General features: G+C 32.9%; 1 protein-coding gene, 1 long non-coding RNA gene and 1 pseudogene across 2 annotated transcripts; all 3 read left to right on the top strand.

The window, feature by feature from the left end:
• The first annotated feature begins 2,459 nt into the window (after positions 1–2,459).
• LOC146917266 (uncharacterized) lies at positions 2,460–4,532 on the top strand (annotated as a pseudogene).
• Positions 4,533–13,320: 8,788 nt separating this feature from the next.
• LOC146917265 (nudix hydrolase 18, mitochondrial-like) lies at positions 13,321–15,414 on the top strand. Its single transcript, XM_085719066.1, has 4 exons — positions 13,321–13,637; positions 14,175–14,358; positions 14,466–14,594; positions 14,936–15,414. The coding sequence occupies exons 1-4, from the start codon at positions 13,357–13,359 to the stop codon at positions 15,026–15,028; spliced, it is 687 nt and encodes a 228-aa protein (XP_085575192.1). The 5' UTR covers positions 13,321–13,356; the 3' UTR covers positions 15,029–15,414.
• Positions 15,415–16,120: 706 nt separating this feature from the next.
• Positions 16,121–17,013, top strand: LOC146917264 (uncharacterized). The gene is made up of 2 exons (XR_015015536.1): positions 16,121–16,255; positions 16,595–17,013. It is a non-coding gene; the product is annotated as an uncharacterized LOC146917264 (long non-coding RNA).
• The last annotated feature ends 541 nt before the right edge of the window (positions 17,014–17,554 follow it).

The raw sequence follows: 17,554 nt of genomic DNA, 5'->3' as shown, positions 1-17,554 counted from the left end.
CAAAATTGTAGTTTTCATACTTAGGGGGCCAAAATTGCAAGTTTTTGAAAGTTAAGGGGGGAAAAGTGCACTTTAGCCTTTTTTTTTTTAAATCACACCCCTTAAAATCTACATATCCATATAAGAAAATCACACTCATATATTATATGCAGGGGTCGGGGTTCGAATCCCGGACAGTCGGACATCCCACTTATTCACCTTGAAAAAAGTGAATTCTAGTCACTAGGCTACTTGACCAAAAAAAAATCACAATTTTTTTAACATCTAGATTGATAAATCAAATAGAACAATGTCTTATTCTATCAGAGTGGGTAAATTCGAACGACAGATATTTCTAAAAATCATGACATAAAAAGAAGTTGATCAATTATTTTTCCACCCTCCACACCTCTTCTTCTGTACCCTCAAAAACCCATATTTTGCCTCCAATCAAATTGCATAACCTATTAAGGTTTTTGGCTATTTATATAATCTGAAAGTGTTCAAAACAAAGAAAAGACAAAAATTTGCCACTAAATCATATTATGCCTCATCAACAACATCATAATTTAACCACAACATAATTCAACACAATTTCAACAATATAATCCAATAATAATTGTAACAACATAATTAGACACAAACACGACCATGAATCCGTCAAACAAACCTCATATGGTTCTTTTGTGAAAGCTCTGATTTCTTTGTATGTCTTAGGTTGAATAAACTTTTTCGAATATCAAGAAAAAATCTTGCGAAGGAAACGCCTGACTTAATCGGTCCTTTATTACTATACTGACCAAATGCAAGGAACATGGTTATCAAGTCGTCGTTGCCCGTGCTTCACCTAGGTGAACTGTATGCGCCCATCTGAATCGATCGACATACGACAATACTCAACATTATCCATCATTATTGTGTCTTCGGGTTGAGACGAAAAATTAATTTTTTTTAGTTTCTCCTTCAAGTAGACAATGTAACATCAACACAGAACCTAAACAGATTAAGTGTATTCCTTTTGTAGCACGATGCAGCTAACTAAGTGTTTATATCTACTGAATAAGTGTTATGGTTTTATGGCATGTTTTGCAAAAAAAACCAAACATACAAATTTATAGAAGTTTATGTGTGGTGTGGACCATATAAATTGACGATGCAATGCGAATCATAAAAATGATCTTAAATGCCCCCCCCCCCCCCCCCCCCCCCCCCCGGAGCAGATTATATAACCTAAAACCATGAAATATTGTATGACCATTTTTATCTTCTTTACTTTTTATTCTAAATAACCTTTTCGGTTGTGTTGCGTGGATTTCCTTGGGGAGCTTACAATGTTATGGTTTCATTGTTGACCATTCATACTACGAGGGGAGGATCCAGTACATGATGGGGGTGTACACCTGCACACCCTGAACTTTTAAAATTTTCACCAGTACCCTTTTTTTTTGCATTTTGCAAACCCTGAATAATTTAATTTGCACCTTAGACCCAAGTCTGAGAAACTAATGTCATAATCAACTTACACACTTCTCTCTAACTTCTCACTCTATGTTATTTTCTCTCCTCTCAACTTTGTTCACATACGAATCTACACCATGTTACCACCATAGCTCCGATGGCGGCTGAGCTGAACCACCACACACTGGTCAGTCTCTCTCGTTCTCTCTCTCTCTCTCACTCATTGCAACTCGCGAAGTCTCTCACTGCAACTCGCGATTTCCTGTTGGATCTTCTCTACAACTTGCAATTTCACTCCTCTCTGATTTCATGTTTTTCATCTTCTCATATCTCTCTGCAACTACAAACGAGTCATTAAGGTAACGGATTTTGATCTTAGGGATTTCAGAAATTTTCAATTGGAATATTAGGTTAGGGTTCAATAAAATTTGAATTTGGGATTTTATTATTAGGGTTCAATAATTTTTGAAATTTTAGTCTGGTGGTAGTGATGAAACAACTAGTAGGTATGAGATAAACTAATTTTGGTCATGTTGATGACTTACCATGAAAAGAGATTCTTAGAATTGGAACCATCATAAACAGAGTGAAGTATTGGTAATATTCCATTAAAAATTGTCATTTTAAGAGAATAGAAAGCTGCTAACAGTGTTGATAAAATGTCAACAGAAAACTCATCTATACATTCTTTTGTCGTGGTGGTTTTTTTTTTCGTTTTTTTATCAATGCAAGTGATGATTGATGAATATATACATTTTTTTAAGGATAAATATACATGTTTTGGTATGTGTTTTTGTTATGATTAGCTTTTTCTCTATGGAGAAAGTGATGAATATACGATGTTTGGGTCTGACAGTGATAGAAAATAATGCTTATCCAATAAACTTATTAGTTAATCCACTTTCCAGCTTGCTTATAAATTGAAATATTCAACTTATTATTGTATTTTATTCCATAAGATTGATATGTTGAGTATGGTTGTTAATCACTCACATCCTTTGTTTTTGTTGTTGTAGAACTCTATGGAAAGATTTTATAAAAGGAAGTTCCGATCAAATGATGAAGAATCTAGCGCACAACAACATCCTCAGTTGAATTTGGAAGTGTTACTATCAAATGAGCAACAATCAAGTTCTCAACAACATGCTCAGATAAACTTGGAAGAGTTACCATCGGATCCTGGAAAGTGGCTTAAAATTCCAGCATATCATCCTAATGATTAAGAAAGAATACACATAACATATATACAAAGAGGACCATGCCAACCTACTCAACACAATTTTCCCCAAAGGAAAATTGGAAATTCATTAAGAAGATTTTGTTCTTCTTGGTTTAATGAACTTGGAAATTGGTTAAAGTATAGTATAGAAAAGGATGCATCATTTTGTTTATGTTGTTATCCTTTTAGGCCTAATCTTGGAAAACAATCCAGTGGTGATACTTTTGTAACAGAGGGATTCACAAATTGGAATAAGAAAGATAAACTCTCATCACATGTTGGAGGTCCAAGTAGTGCTTATAACATTGCTTGGAAAAAATGTCAAGATTTGATGAATCAAAATCAACATATCGAAGCTGTGATATGTAAGTGTTCGTGACATTTATCGAAGGAGTTTGACAACATTCATTGAATGCGTTCTTTTTCTATTAAAACAAGGATTGGCCTTTCATGGTCATGATGAAAAAAACAGAATCTAGTAATCAAGGTAACTTCCTAGAGATGCTTATATGGTATGCTCATAGGGGAAAAAAAAAGGTAAGGCAAGTTGTTTTGGAAAATGCTCCTGATGATCATTAAATGACTTGTCCATCAATTTCAAGGGAGATTGTTAATGCCGCCTCTTTAGAAACCACTAAAGCTATCTTGACTGATCTTGGAGATTAACTATTTGCCATTCTTGTTGATGAATAACGTGATGTATCTAATAAAGAGAAAATGGTTATTGTTTTGTGTTATGTTAACAAACATGGAAGTATTATCGAGAGTTTTTTAGGTATTGTTCATGTTACAACTACAACAGCTATAACACTGAAAAAGGCTATTGAAGAATTATTTTGCAAACATGGTCTTACTGCTTCAAGAATTCGTGGACAATGTTATGATGGTGCTAGCAACATGCAAGGAGAATTTGGGGGTCTAAAAAGTTTGATCTTGAGTGAAAATCCATATGCATTTTATGTACATTGTTTGGCTCATCAATTACAACTTACATTGGTAGTTATTGCCAAAGATCATTTTCAAGTTGTGGTGCTTTTAACTTAGTGTCTACTTTAATAAATGTTGTTGGGGGATCTTGTAAACTACGAGACATGCTTCGTGAACAACAAATAAAGAATGTTAGGGAAGCCTTAACATCGGGAGAAATTGCTAGTGGGCAAGGTTTGAATCAGAAACTTAATCTCAAACATGCTGTTGATACTCGTCAAAGTCCTCATTTTGTTACTTTGTCTAATTTGATATGGATGTATAATTATGTAATTGTTGTTCTTCAAATTTTGAAAGTGGATTCGACATTGTTAAGAGAACAAAAAGCTGAAGCAAATGGTCTCATACTTTTGATGAATACTTTTGACTTTGCACTAACACTGCATTTGATGAAAAAGGTCTTGGGCATTTCAAATGAATTGTCGCAAACATTGCAAAGGAAAGATCAAGATATTGTCAATGTTATGCAACTGGTTAGCATCACAAAGCAGCGGTTACAAACTCTCCAAGATGATGGGTGAGAATCTTTATTAGATGAGGTAAAATTATTTTGCAATTGCATGACATTCACATTCCAAACATGAGTGACATATACTTTCCGGGAAAATCAAAACGTGGAAGTAATGTTGAATCTTTCATAATAGAGAACCATTACCGCATTGAATTATTTTATATTGTTTTGGACATGCAACTTCAGGAGCTTAACATCCGTTTTAATGATACGAATACTAGGTTGCTCATTTGTATGGCTTGTTTGAGTCCAAGAAACTTGTTCTCTTCTTTTGACAAGGAAAAATTGATTGAATTTGCAAAGTTTTATCCACAAGAATTTTGTCACACTAGTTTGTCATGGCTTGATATGCACAACAGTATTGACACTACAATGTAAAAGTAGACTATGTAATGGAATGGGGGATGAATGGATGAATGCTTGTCTAGTTACTTACATTGAAAGGGATATCATGAAGGACATTGATGATGAGCCGATTATTTAAAGATTTCAGAAGATGGCAAGGCGTAAAGGACAATTATAGAGCCTATATGCAAATCTTTTTTTTAAGGTTATATGTAAATCTTTTTGATACATTATACATTGAGTACAATGTAAATCTTTTATGCATTATTATAATTATTATTAAAGTTTGATATTTTGCACCTCCTGGTCTAGGGTTCTGGATCCGTCACTGCATACTACCACTACGGTTTCTTTATGCTATTAGTGGAGGTGGTAGAAATTGTCAACAAGGACCTTGATATCAGTAGTTGAAGGGGCGTAGTATGATAGGCTAAATGGTGTGTTGTCATCTTGTATTTTAGATCAATTTGGATTTGGGGTGGTTCTCATCTTTTTGTACTACATATTTAGCTTTAGTTGCCAAACATATTTGTAGTAATTCTCCGTAGTAATGACACTACAAGAATTCTTTGATATGTGTTTGTATATTTATTCGATAACGATGTTAATGTAAATGGATTATGAATTTATGTTGAACTAATAAACTGTGTTATCGATTTTAAATTATGGCATCTTAAACTATGGAATCAGCATATAAATTTATTCAATTAATGTAAATGGATTATGAATTTATGTTGAACTAATAAATTGTGTTATCAAGAGACATGATATGGAATCAACATATACAAAAAACAAGATAGTTAAATTTGTTTATATTTTGATATTTTCATGCTTTTATGCATTCATGCTTTCATGTTATATTGGTATGCTGAAGATTGATTATGATATATTGTAAATTTATGAATCTTAGTTGTGGTGGTGAGTTTGACTTTGAGGTAAGAAACTTTGCATCAACTGCAGAACACTTTTTGTAAATATGGAGAGAATGGTTTGTGATTGCAGACAATAACTATTGTCATGTCTAATGTGTTGTCATGCCATTTCTTGCATGAGAAACCAAAATATGGACGTGAATGTATGTCCCTAATTACTATAATATATGACAATATGCAACATGCTATAGTAGCATGATTTATCTTCCTAATGGTCAATCCATATGCGTTAGAAAAGAATTTTGTGAGCTGCAACCACCTCCCATAAAAAGACAACCAAGGAGGTCAAAGAAGTTTAGAATCATGAGGGATGAAAAGGGATGGCAACCAAATGAGGAGGGAAACATATGGAATCAAGTGTAGTATCTGTAAGAATGATGGTCATAATAAGGCCAGTAGTTAGCTTCCTCCTACACCACCACCTTCACCACCTATAAATCATAAAAACGGAACTGGTTAGTAGAACAACCCTACTAACCAGTCAACAACTCAGAACACTACTGCTACTTAGTAAGCCTCGACTCAACGAGCTACAACTCAGAGCAATGCTACAACTCAAACTGCAGCAATCCATAATTCTATAACACACACATCTCATAATATTACTTCTGAAACTCATAACACTACATCTCATAATACTACTACTCAACAGTCCAAGACTAGGAAAAGAAAGGCTAAGGACAAAGTTGCATCTTCACAACCCTGACCAACTAAAAATCCAAAGCATAAATCAAATAAGGATGATTTATCTTCATCACAACCCATGTGATTTGATCTGCCATTTGTTTCTTAGTTCTTTTTAGATGAAATATGATCCATAATATTTGAACAAGTTATGCTATTCGGATGTAATATCTAGGCTTAATTATGCATTTTTGATCAAGTTTGCTGCAAACAGAAAGTTATGCTATTTTGATGTAATATTTGAACAAGTTATGTGCTATCTAAGGCAAGTCATGAATGACATTTAACATTGCCAATTTACAGTAATCATTGCATTATTATAGTAATTTTAGTGGTGAATGTCTTATTACTATATCAAGTTATCAATGATAATTGACAAAATCAATTTCAAATTTCAAATTGTTGTGAATTAGATAACTTATTTGTTGCCTATATTGTGTATAAATTTTGTCCAAATTTAAATTGTCTCACATTACAGTTATATAGTTATTCACATAACAATTGTCAATAATCAAAGAAATTATACACATTTCAAATAACATCAATTTCATTAATTTCAAAACCCTTATAACCATTCATTATAATCAGACCAACTTACCAACTACAAAACCAGTTAAACAAGATTACAATGACTATTTCAAATAAAATCCATTCCAAATTGATGTTCTTTGCACATTAACATTGTCCCTAAAACCAAAGTCATCCCAAAACATATCAACCCAAACACCAAAAACATTCTCAACCATTTTTTGGTATTTGTGAGCTCAATCTTCAACTTCTTTTTCTTTTGTTTCTCAATCTTCATGTCCCTTTCATCAATAACATCATCCTCAAGTAACTTAAAGAAGCTACAACACTTGTCAAATGGGTTTGTGTAGTTCTTGCAACCCCATAACTTTTTTCCCACAATTGGGGTTAGTCAAATCAATCACTATATGAATTACAAGTGATTCTCCACACAAACATTTCCTATTTGATATTCTTTTTAAACTGGATCCAACTTAACCAATGGATTGTTGTTGTACCTAGTGTCATGACGGGCTTTTGGATGACTGATTGGCAAAAAAAATAAAAAATTGTGACGAAGAAGAAGTATGGTGATGGTGAATGAGAAGAAGAAAAAAAGGGTCGAAAATGGTGAATGAAGGGAGAAGAAGATACATGAACCCTAATTTTCACTCATACCTTCCTTTTATAGTGTTGAATTATACTTTCCATCTTACCTATGATTTTGCCATGTCAAACGCTAGTTGGACATAACTTAATGTTTTTTCACAAAAACTGACGTAAGGGACCGAAACATATAACATACGAAAACTTAAGGGACCACTTTGAGATTTTTTTAGTTATGAGACCATTTTGCAACAATCAATTAAGTTAAGGGACCCAGTTGATCAATTAAGCCTATTTTATAATCTTTGGTCAAAATAAAAAAAGGCTAAAATATGCATTTCATCCCTGCAAATATAGGTCATTTGAAATTTCATCCCTGAACTTACTAATTCTCCCGTTCTTTCCCTGTAATTGTTAATCACTTGAAATTTGGTCCTAATTACATATGATTACTGATGTGGCATGTCATTACATACAGGGCAGCGATGTGGCGGACGTTGAGTGGGTTATGACAATGATGACTAGGCAAAAGCCATCAGAAATGACCATGTTACCCTTATTGAAACCAGACAAAAGCAAAATTACTATAATACCCCCGTCTCCTTCTTCTTCCTTCTCCAAAACCTATATTCAATCTCTTTTCGTCTTCTTCCTCCACAAACGGCCTAAAAAATGCAACTTCAAACACCGGTCGAGTAATCCAAAACGAAATTTCTGCCACATCGACGACACAAACATATCTAACAACCATATCTGAGTTCGTCGGTGGATTCGAGTTTGACGGGGGCGCCGGCGAGTGTGTCGCAGTCGGAGAGTTTGTTGAGCTTCAATATGTTGACTCGTTTATCCTAATTCCACATTCCCATTCTCAATTGAATTCGAATTTCTCCCTCTTCCCATTCACAAGCATCGATTCGTGCTTCCAATTTGTGCTTGTATCAGTGAAATTTTGATCCCGATTCATGTACTTGCTTACAGGTGAGATGGAGAAAGCACTGGGGTGCTTGAAAACAGCCGTCTGTTTGTATCAGGAAAATAAAAAAAAGGATGCCAAATCAGCGTTTTTGATTCCCCTTTTCAATGAAGTGGTTCTGCAGGACGGCAATGGGGATGGTGGTAGTTGCAGGATGAAGGCGCGGCAAACAACAACAAGAGGGTCGTGGAAGGGAGATGGGTTTTCATTTGGGTTGACGAAGCGGATCTGAGATGCTATAAAAAGGGTCGGCGACAATAACGCTGGTTATGATTCGATGACGACGGCGTGCGGTGGACAACGGCAAGGCAAAGAGAGGAAGAGTCTGGGTCGTGAAAATGTGTAACAAGGGAGTGTGATGTTGTAGGAAATTGGTTCGATCCATTAAGGAAGAAGGAAGAAGAAGAAGATTTAAGCGGAGGAAGAAGATGATTTAAGAGGAGGAAGAAGAAGGGCAATCACGTCTTTTCCATGCTGGTTTGATTCATTAAGGGCAGTTTTGTCTATTCACGCCAATTTTGTTTGAGTCGGCAGTGTTATGGCACAGTCAATAGCTGACACGTCGCTCATTACCCTCCACCTCAGCAAAAAAATGTGATTAGGACGAATTTTCAAATGCTTAATATTTGCAGTGGCAAAATGGGAGAATTAGTAAGTTCATGATGAAATTTCACATGGCCTATATTTGTAGGGATGAAATGCATATTTTAGCATAAAAAAAATCTATAATGTTAAATATTGTGTCTATTGTTTTGGATTGTTCATATTTTAATAAAATTTAACTAAGTCTTTAATTGATAGTTTAAATAATACTCCCTCCGTTTCAAAATGAGTGTCGCTTTAGCCAAAAAAATTTGTTTCAAAATGAGTGTCGCTTTCAGTTTCCAATGCAATAATAACTTTTTCTTTTCAATTTTACCCTCCAATTAATACTCTGCACACTACTTCCAACGTATTGCTTTTGAAACTAACCAATAGTTAATAAGGATAATTTGGTAAAATAATTATTCTCTTTCTTTTAATCATTGCATTTCTTAATATGTGTGTAAACACCTAAAATGACACTCATTTTGAAACGGAGGGAGTACTATAAAAAGGATCAAATAAATTAAATGTCAAGGTAAAAATGAAAAAAAAAAAAAATCTACCTCAAATGGATATCCCTTTTATAGATTGTTATATATAAGACTAAAAACATAAATAAAATAAAAAAAAAGTAAAACAATTTATCTGCCCACGGATAGAACTCAGTAACTTCCCACCCCCTTAATCAAGAAAATTACCATATAAGTAACCAACTTGTACTTAGAACTTTTGCTGGATTTTGCTACTTGTTTAGTTCAAGAAACTACCAGGAAAAACACAAACCTCCCAATTGCAATCAATGGACTCATAGTTTAAGGATTGAAATCATTTTCTTATAAATAAATCCAAAAATGGCATATTTGATATTCTTAGAAACCTTCACGTCATTGTAGAGTTGAGTTGGATAATAAAAACAAAACAAAATACAGTGGGTCAAGTTGGAGTGTAAGAACAAAAATAGTTTTTATACAAATAAATCTTCACTTAGTTGGTTAGAAGTTGACTCATCTATAATATTATGCGTTTAATTTTCGTTGTCAATATAAAAACTCTTTAATTGATAGATGATATATAAGTATCTCTGAAAATGTCTTCGAGTTTTGAAATCTATCATGACTCTATGAATTTGCAAAGTCTATTCTCTAAAAAAAAATTCCCCAAAAGAAATTCTAGCTTTTATAAAGTTTTAACTTTATTCTCCACCTATAACCGTGTGTGATATTTAATATTCGAGTCCTATCAAGTTTCAACTACAAAACCTTCTTTCCACTCCCTTTCCCAGCAGTACTTGAAAACGACACAACCTCATGCTGTGTTGTGTACCACTCTCTGCCGTTTTAGTGTTTTACACTGCAACAAACAATTACTAGTTTTTGTATTTACACAGTAAATAAAATACCCCATAATGAATTTGAAATAAAGATATTTCTAGTGAATTATTTATATGTTATTCTAAAATTTTAATACAAAAATTTGGACACAATATTTATTAAATTCTCAGTAAACATTTTTTCAATAAGCGATTATAAATGTTTACTAAAAGATGATGAAAGGGTCCTTCAAAAAAAAAAAAAGATGATGAAAGGGAAACATGATACTCCATTCATCTCACAATATTTATTGGATTTGTAAAATAAAATTATTCTAAATAGATTATTACTTTTAGTTTTTAATTACTTATTTTTGAATTCAGTGGCGGAGCCAGGATTATTATAAAGTCCGGGCAAAAAATTTTTGCAACAAATTTATAGGGGTTTATATAAAAAATTGCAAACAAATAATCAAAAAAATTTTGGGCCGGAGCCCGGGCGAGTGCCCGGGGTCGCCGGGCCTTAGAACCGCCCATGTTTGAATTATAGTCTTTAATAATGTTATAGACATGTTTTCATACTTTATGATAATAGAAATACTATGTTAGCGTTTATAATGATTTTATCGTTTCGTCTATCCAAGAAAATGAAATACCTTGATATTTTTTTTTTTGAACAAGCAAAAATGATGTATATTAATTTTGACAAGCAATCTCTTCAGCATAAGGTGTATCAAAGAGACCACAAAAAATTTACAAAGTCAGCACCTGAATACAAATACAAATTAGCTGATGACCAAACAAACAAGCGGGATCGACCACCACATATAAGTCTCAAAAACAAAACGAATTTTCTTAACTTTAAGCCACCATAAAGAATACGACTTAACTTTTTCTAATAATTGAAACATAGTATTTTCTTTCTACTTAAATAACTTGTTGTTACGCTCATTCAACACATTTCAAGCACACATTAACCAAATCAACTGAAGAAAGGACCGCGCGATTTCAGATCACCTGTGTAATAAATGAACTGTTGAAAATGATCTGTAATCACCTGAGAATCCACACCATCAAAACTAATCCACGACTGCACTAGTTGCCACAGAATACAAAAAGGGCTACATGAGAGGAACAAGTGTTGAATGTCCTCCTCATGACTGCACTAAGCCACACAAAACCGATCTGTTGTAGAAATGATACTGTGCTTCGCCAAATTCGCCTTAGTTAGCAAACGATCACGAAACAACCGCCACGCAAAAATGGAGACCTTCAACAAACTTGTTTGTGCCAAATAGAATCTAAGTCTGAACACAGGCGGGTGCTCCTGAGTAGTGAACATATCATAGACACCTCGAACTGAGTACCCCATAAAGGATCCGGGAGCCGCTGTCAACCATCTGAGAAGGTAGACTGAAAAGAAATCTCAAATAATAATAATTTGCACTCCGCTAACATCTCCTCCTCCCACGCCCACAACCTCCTCCTCCAAACCCAAGCTTCTCCTCCTTCCCCCACCCAAGCAAAATCATACTCCGCTTTAGGATAGTATAGTATACTCATTTTTTTTTAGGGGAGCATAATATAGTATATTTTTATTAAGAGTTATATAGTAATATACATAAACAAATATAAATATTAATATATAAATACATACATATTTATGTTCCAAAGGTTGTATACGTGGCTGCTATCTAAACACTCCTTTGATACGTGGAAGATATCTAGAAATGTATTTTTTCCCTTTTTATTATGGTATATATTACCCTATTATGATTATGATTGCTCTTTTTTTAATATTGAATTTATTTTATTTGGAAGAGAAAGTTCCATTTTGTCACTAATGCCGTCAATTTGCGACTTTTTTCATTGTAATATTTTTAACAACCAAGTCGTTAAGTAAGTCTTGGCTAAAAATAATTATTATTATTGGGACCAACTCTGAGTTTACTGAAAATAACTACTGTATTTTATTGCTCTCAAAAAAAAAAACTACTGTATTTTATTGTAGCGAGAAAATAAAATGGTTTGCAATCTTTTTTTCAGCCGAAAAGAGAGAATAAGATGAGTTTAGTTGATGTAATACTATTATATTTTATTTCTTAACTAATATCATTGGATATTTGTTAACACTTTTCTTAAATTGTTTTATTAAATAATATTTATACAATATTTTAGTTGTTAACATTGTTAAATAATGTTTATACAATATTTATTCGTAATTGATGCGTCTCTCTTCTCCTTCTCTCTTGTGTGAGCCGTCACCAATACCCTAGATTATTTTCCTTCATCCATTAAAGATGGGTGACTTAGGGTCAATTTTTGACCTAAAATCACCTCTCTAACTCGTTTTTCTCTTTCTCTTTTATTGAAATAAATGATCTTCACATCTATTTCGTTTTTTCTTTTGTGATTTCGTCGTCTTAGTGCGGCGTTGTGTTGTTCGTCGTCTTTGTGCGGTGTTTTTTTGTCTTTCTTGTTTTGCTCAGGTATTTGTTTGGTTCAGATTGTTAGATCAGCTTGGATCAAGTGCAGATCCAATCAATCACTTTGGCGTCGTCAATGTTGCAAATCCGGAGACATGGGTATTTCGGAGACTTGAATATAGTCATATGTGTAGCTTTTGTACTTTGCCGTTTTATGCTATTAACATGGATGTTGTGAGTTTGTTTGCAGATTCATCCTTTTTGTTTTTAGCGAATTTGCATTGTATTGATGTACGCTATCAATTTGAATGAATGAATATCGTTTATTTTTGTCAAAAAATAATATATTCATTATTTTTTTAGACAAATAGACGAAATAAAGAATAACAATTGAAATTCTTACATAAATGAAGGAGTTGGGGTATGAGCCCCGATCACTCGTCCGGTCTAACAATCCAGACATTTTACAAGTTAAACTATGACTTATGCTAAGGTGTTAAAAAAGAATTAAAACATAAATTTTTGTACTAGCAAAATTCATATAAATTTCATTTAATCAGATCGTAAACTTTAAAATGAATTCGATTTTCCTTCTAGGGCACACGATTTACCATTTTCCAACAACAGAAAGTAACAAAAAAATTGAAGCGAGTGTCCGAAGCGAGTTTTATTTGTTTGAACGCAACAGTAACTTCCACGCGCATATCTCAAACAAAAAAAGAACAAGTCCCACGCGCAGACACGTGTTCATGAACAGATAGATACATATAAAACCAACCTCTTCGGTTCTGTTTCAAACACAACACAAAACACACATTTAACAACAAACTCTTAAATGTTAATGTCTGTTATTACTTCTTCACAACAAACTCATCAATTTCTTCTTATTACCTCTCTTCTTTTTCTCATCAACGAAATCAAAACCAACAAAAGAATTGTAATGGGTCTTTTACTTTCAAGGTCTTTGGCTTGTAAATTCTTTTACCCTTTGCTTTTTTCTAAGAAAGTTCATAATGATTTTTTCCCTCAACAATTGGAGAATATGATGTGTTTGGTTTCTCCTAGAACTGGTAGACATTTGCAACGTTATGAACAAGGATGTCGTCAAGTTGTGGGGTGTGTTTCTGTTTCTCTCTCTTGATATTGTGATTTGTTCTTATGGGTTTCTTAAAAATTGGATTTTTAATGTTTAATATTGAATATAATTGACAATTTATGAAATTTTTAAGGTTTTTCTCAATTGGGGTTTCTTAAAATTTTGAATTGAATATGAGGGACAATTTTTGATAACTTTAAGGTTTTTTTTTTTTCTCAATTGGGTTTCTTAAAGTTTGGATTTTTATTGTTTGGAATTGTAGATGATGGAAATTTTTTGAAATTTTTAAGGTTTTTTCAGTTGGGGTTTTTGAAGTTTTGATTTTTAAGATTTGGAATTGAAGATGATGAACAATTTTTGAAATTTTTAATGTTTTTCTCAAGTGGGTTTTTTTCTAATGATTTTAAAGTATACCCTTTTATTCATTGTTGAATCATTGGAAGGAAAAGTGAAAAGTCAATTTTTTTTTTTTTTTTTTGTGAATTTAATTTGAATTTGATTTATGAGGGTTTGAATTGTTAATCTAACTTTGTTTTGTGGTTTTTGGAATTGAACAGATGCATACCTTATAGATACAAAAAGAATGGAACTCAAGAAAAGGAAATAGAGGTTCTTTTGATAAGTGCTCAAAAGGGTAGTGGAATGCAGTTTCCAAAAGGAGGTTGGGAAAAAGATGAAACCATGGAACAAGCTGCTTTGAGAGAAACCATAGAAGAAGCTGGAGTTATTGGAAGTGTTGAAGTAAGTATTTATTGTAATAACTTTTTTAGATTTGGTTTTTCATTTTTCATGAAATAATATTTGGTACTTTGATTCTAACTTTGTGTATTATGATTGTTTTCTTGCAGAGTAATTTGGGTAAATGGTACTATAAGAGCAAACGCCAACCCACTATGCATGAAGGATACATGTTCCCTTTGCTTGTTAGCAAGGAGTTGGATAATTGGCCAGAAATGAACATAAGAAGAAGAAAATGGGTAAGTGTATATGAGACCTATATTCAACTTTTATAATATTCTAATCATGTTTGCGACACGATTCTCTTGCTATTGCAGAGAATTGCAGTCAAATACAACTTTTGCAACCTCAATCGTAGCCGCTCAGACATAATACTTTTTTATGTCGCAGCGCAGATTGAGGTTGCATACATGATTTTCAAAACCTTGAGCCTAATCAAGTGTCATTTATAAATTATTGTGTCCTATTCAAATGTCAATTCATCTTGCAAATCGCAATATCTTAATTAAGTAGCATTATTGGTTTACTATTATTATTTTTTGTTAGTGTCCTAATATTTCTTTCATTTGTAATCATGCAGTTGACTGTGGATGAAGCAAAAGAAATATGCCCATATGCTTGGATGAAGGAAGCTTTAGATGAATTGGTTAGTAGACAAACCAATTCAATCTAAGTTTTAGGTTGTGTAAATTGTAGGCATTCTCCCTTGCTTTTGGAATCTACAAAGTGGTAGAACAGAAGCACTCAAAAGATATTAGGACATAGAAAATGTAATCAAAAGTCAAGAATTTGGAAACTGCAAAAGATGAATTTGTCATTTGAGTTTGTTCATGTTTTCAATTTTGCTTGAGTTAGGTTCAGCAGCAAATTATGAATTCTTAGAGTGTAGTTGAGGTCTAACCTTAGAAGTGATCCACCGTAGATGTACAAAGTCAATTCATTCTTTTATTCAATCATTCTTTGGTAATGTATCTAATAAGATATAAGCTATGTGTAATATACACTCTTCTTCTAGTTTGTAGCTGAAGATTATACTTGCTATCTATTGCTATTCTCTCACTTTGATGGGCACATTTTTTTTTTAAGGGACACTTTGATGGGCACATGTAATCTTTTGTTTAAAATTTAAATACACTGTCAAACAATCATAAAACTTAAATATACCATTTCTAAAATCAACAATACAAATAGTGTCAAACTTCAATAACCAAATTTTACAAGTGCTTCTTAAACATGTAATAATATTGGGACCAAAACAAGTAATAATGATGCAATGGTGGTTATAATTTTCTTCTTAACTAAGATGATGAAAGAGGGTTAGCTAAACAACACTCCTTTTTAACGGACATTCGTTACTCGTTCGAGCTTCTCAACAAGTGGTATTAGTGTATTATTCAGTTTCATGGGAGAACGAAAGTGGGATTTTGATGTTTAGATCAAGTATAAGATGTGAGAAATTCACATTTGAAGAGAAGACCGTTAAATTCAAGTGTGAGAAAAACACTAAATACTATGAATGATACTACGAATGAGAAAAACATTAAATATCAAATAAGAAGTTGGGTGAAGATGTGGTGTTTATTTCTCTGATGATTATGAATCATTGGTCTAATGGTCAATATCATATGATTTCTTTTTATGTTTTTAAGTTTCACTACTTTACTAAAGTGAAGAAAAGAACGATTGTGGTTAAAAGAACTATCTTGTATACCAATCCTTGCATTAACAATTGAGAACTTATCTCTTTCTTTTTTTAAGGAAGAACTTATCTCTTTTTGTTTACCAACAAAACAAAGTATACAAAAGCCAACCCACTATGCATGAAGGATACATGTTCCCTTTGCTTGTTAGCAAGGAGTTGGATAATTGGCCAGAAAGGAACATAAGAAGAAGAAAATGGGTAAGTGTATATGAGACCTATATTCAACTTTTATAATATTCTAATCATGTTTGCGACACGATTCTTGCTATTGCAGAGAATTGCAGTCAAATACAACTTTTGCAACCTCAATCGTAGCCGCTCAGACATAATACTTTTTTATGTCGCAGCGCAGATTGAGGTTGCATACATGATTTTCAAAACCTTGAGCCTAATCAAGTGTCATTTATAAATTATTGTGTCCTATTCAAATGTCAATTCATCTTGCAAATCGCAATATCTTAATTAAGTAGCATTATTGGTTTACTATTATTATTTTTTGTTAGTGTCCTAATATTTCTTTCATTTGTAATCATGCAGTTGACTGTGGATGAAGCAAAAGAAATATGCCCATATGCTTGGATGAAGGAAGCTTTAGATGAATTGGTTAGTAGACAAACCAATTCAATCTAAGTTTTAGGTTGTGTAAATTGTAGGCATTCTCCCTTGCTTTTGGAATCTACAAAGTGGTAGAACAGAAGCACTCAAAAGATATTAGGACATAGAAAATGTAATCAAAAGTCAAGAATTTGGAAACTGCAAAAGATGAATTTGTCATTTGAGTTTGTTCATGTTTTCAATTTTGCTTGAGTTAGGTTCAGCAGCAAATTATGAATTCTTAGAGTGTAGTTGAGGTCTAACCTTAGAAGTGATCCACCGTAGATGTACAAAGTCAATTCATTCTTTTATTCAATCATTCTTTGGTAATGTATCTAATAAGATATAAGCTATGTGTAATAGACACTCTTCTTCTAGTTTGTAGCTGAAGATTATACTTGCTATCTATTGCTATTCTCTCACTTTGATGGGCACATTTTTTTTTTTAAGGGACACTTTGATGGGCACATGTAATCTTTTGTTTAAAATTTAAATACACTGTCAAACAATCATAAAACTTAAATATACCATTTCTAAAATCAACAATACAAATAGTGTCAAACTTCAATAACCAAATTTTACAAGTGCTTCTTAAACATGTAATAATATTGGGACCAAAACAAGTAATAATGATGCAATGGTGGTTATAATTTTCTTCTTAACTAAGATGATGAAAGAGGGTTAGCTAAACAACACTCCTTTTTAACGGACATTCGTTACTCGTTCGAGCTTCTCAACAAGTGGTATTAGTGTATTATTCGGTTTCATGGGAGAACGAAAGTGGGATTTTGATGTTTAGATCAAGTATAAGATGTGAGAAATTCACATTTGAAGAGAAGACCGTTAAATTCAAGTGTGAGAAAAACACTAAATACTACGAATGATACTACGAATGAGAAAAAC

The sequence above is a fragment of the Medicago sativa genome, chromosome 6 (assembly GCF_051527215.1).
Source record: "Medicago sativa cultivar Bolivia chromosome 6, Bolivia_mono, whole genome shotgun sequence".
NCBI lineage: Eukaryota > Viridiplantae > Streptophyta > Magnoliopsida > Fabales > Fabaceae > Medicago > Medicago sativa.
The sequence above is the reverse complement of the archived record's forward strand: the minus strand, read 5'-3'. Positions and strand labels throughout refer to the sequence as shown.

What these genes read in the sequence shown, in the direction of transcription:
- LOC146917265 (XM_085719066.1), top strand. Translation starts at nt 13,357, where the DNA reads ATGTTAATGTCTGTTATTACTTCTTCACAACAAACTCATCAATTTCTT. An exon ending in GAGTTATTGGAAGTGTTGAA is followed by an intron (nt 14,359 to 14,465) that starts GTAAGTATTTAT and finishes GTTTTCTTGCAG; the next exon opens with AGTAATTTGGGTAAATGGTA. An exon ending in ACATAAGAAGAAGAAAATGG is followed by an intron (nt 14,595 to 14,935) that starts GTAAGTGTATAT and finishes GTAATCATGCAG; the next exon opens with TTGACTGTGGATGAAGCAAA.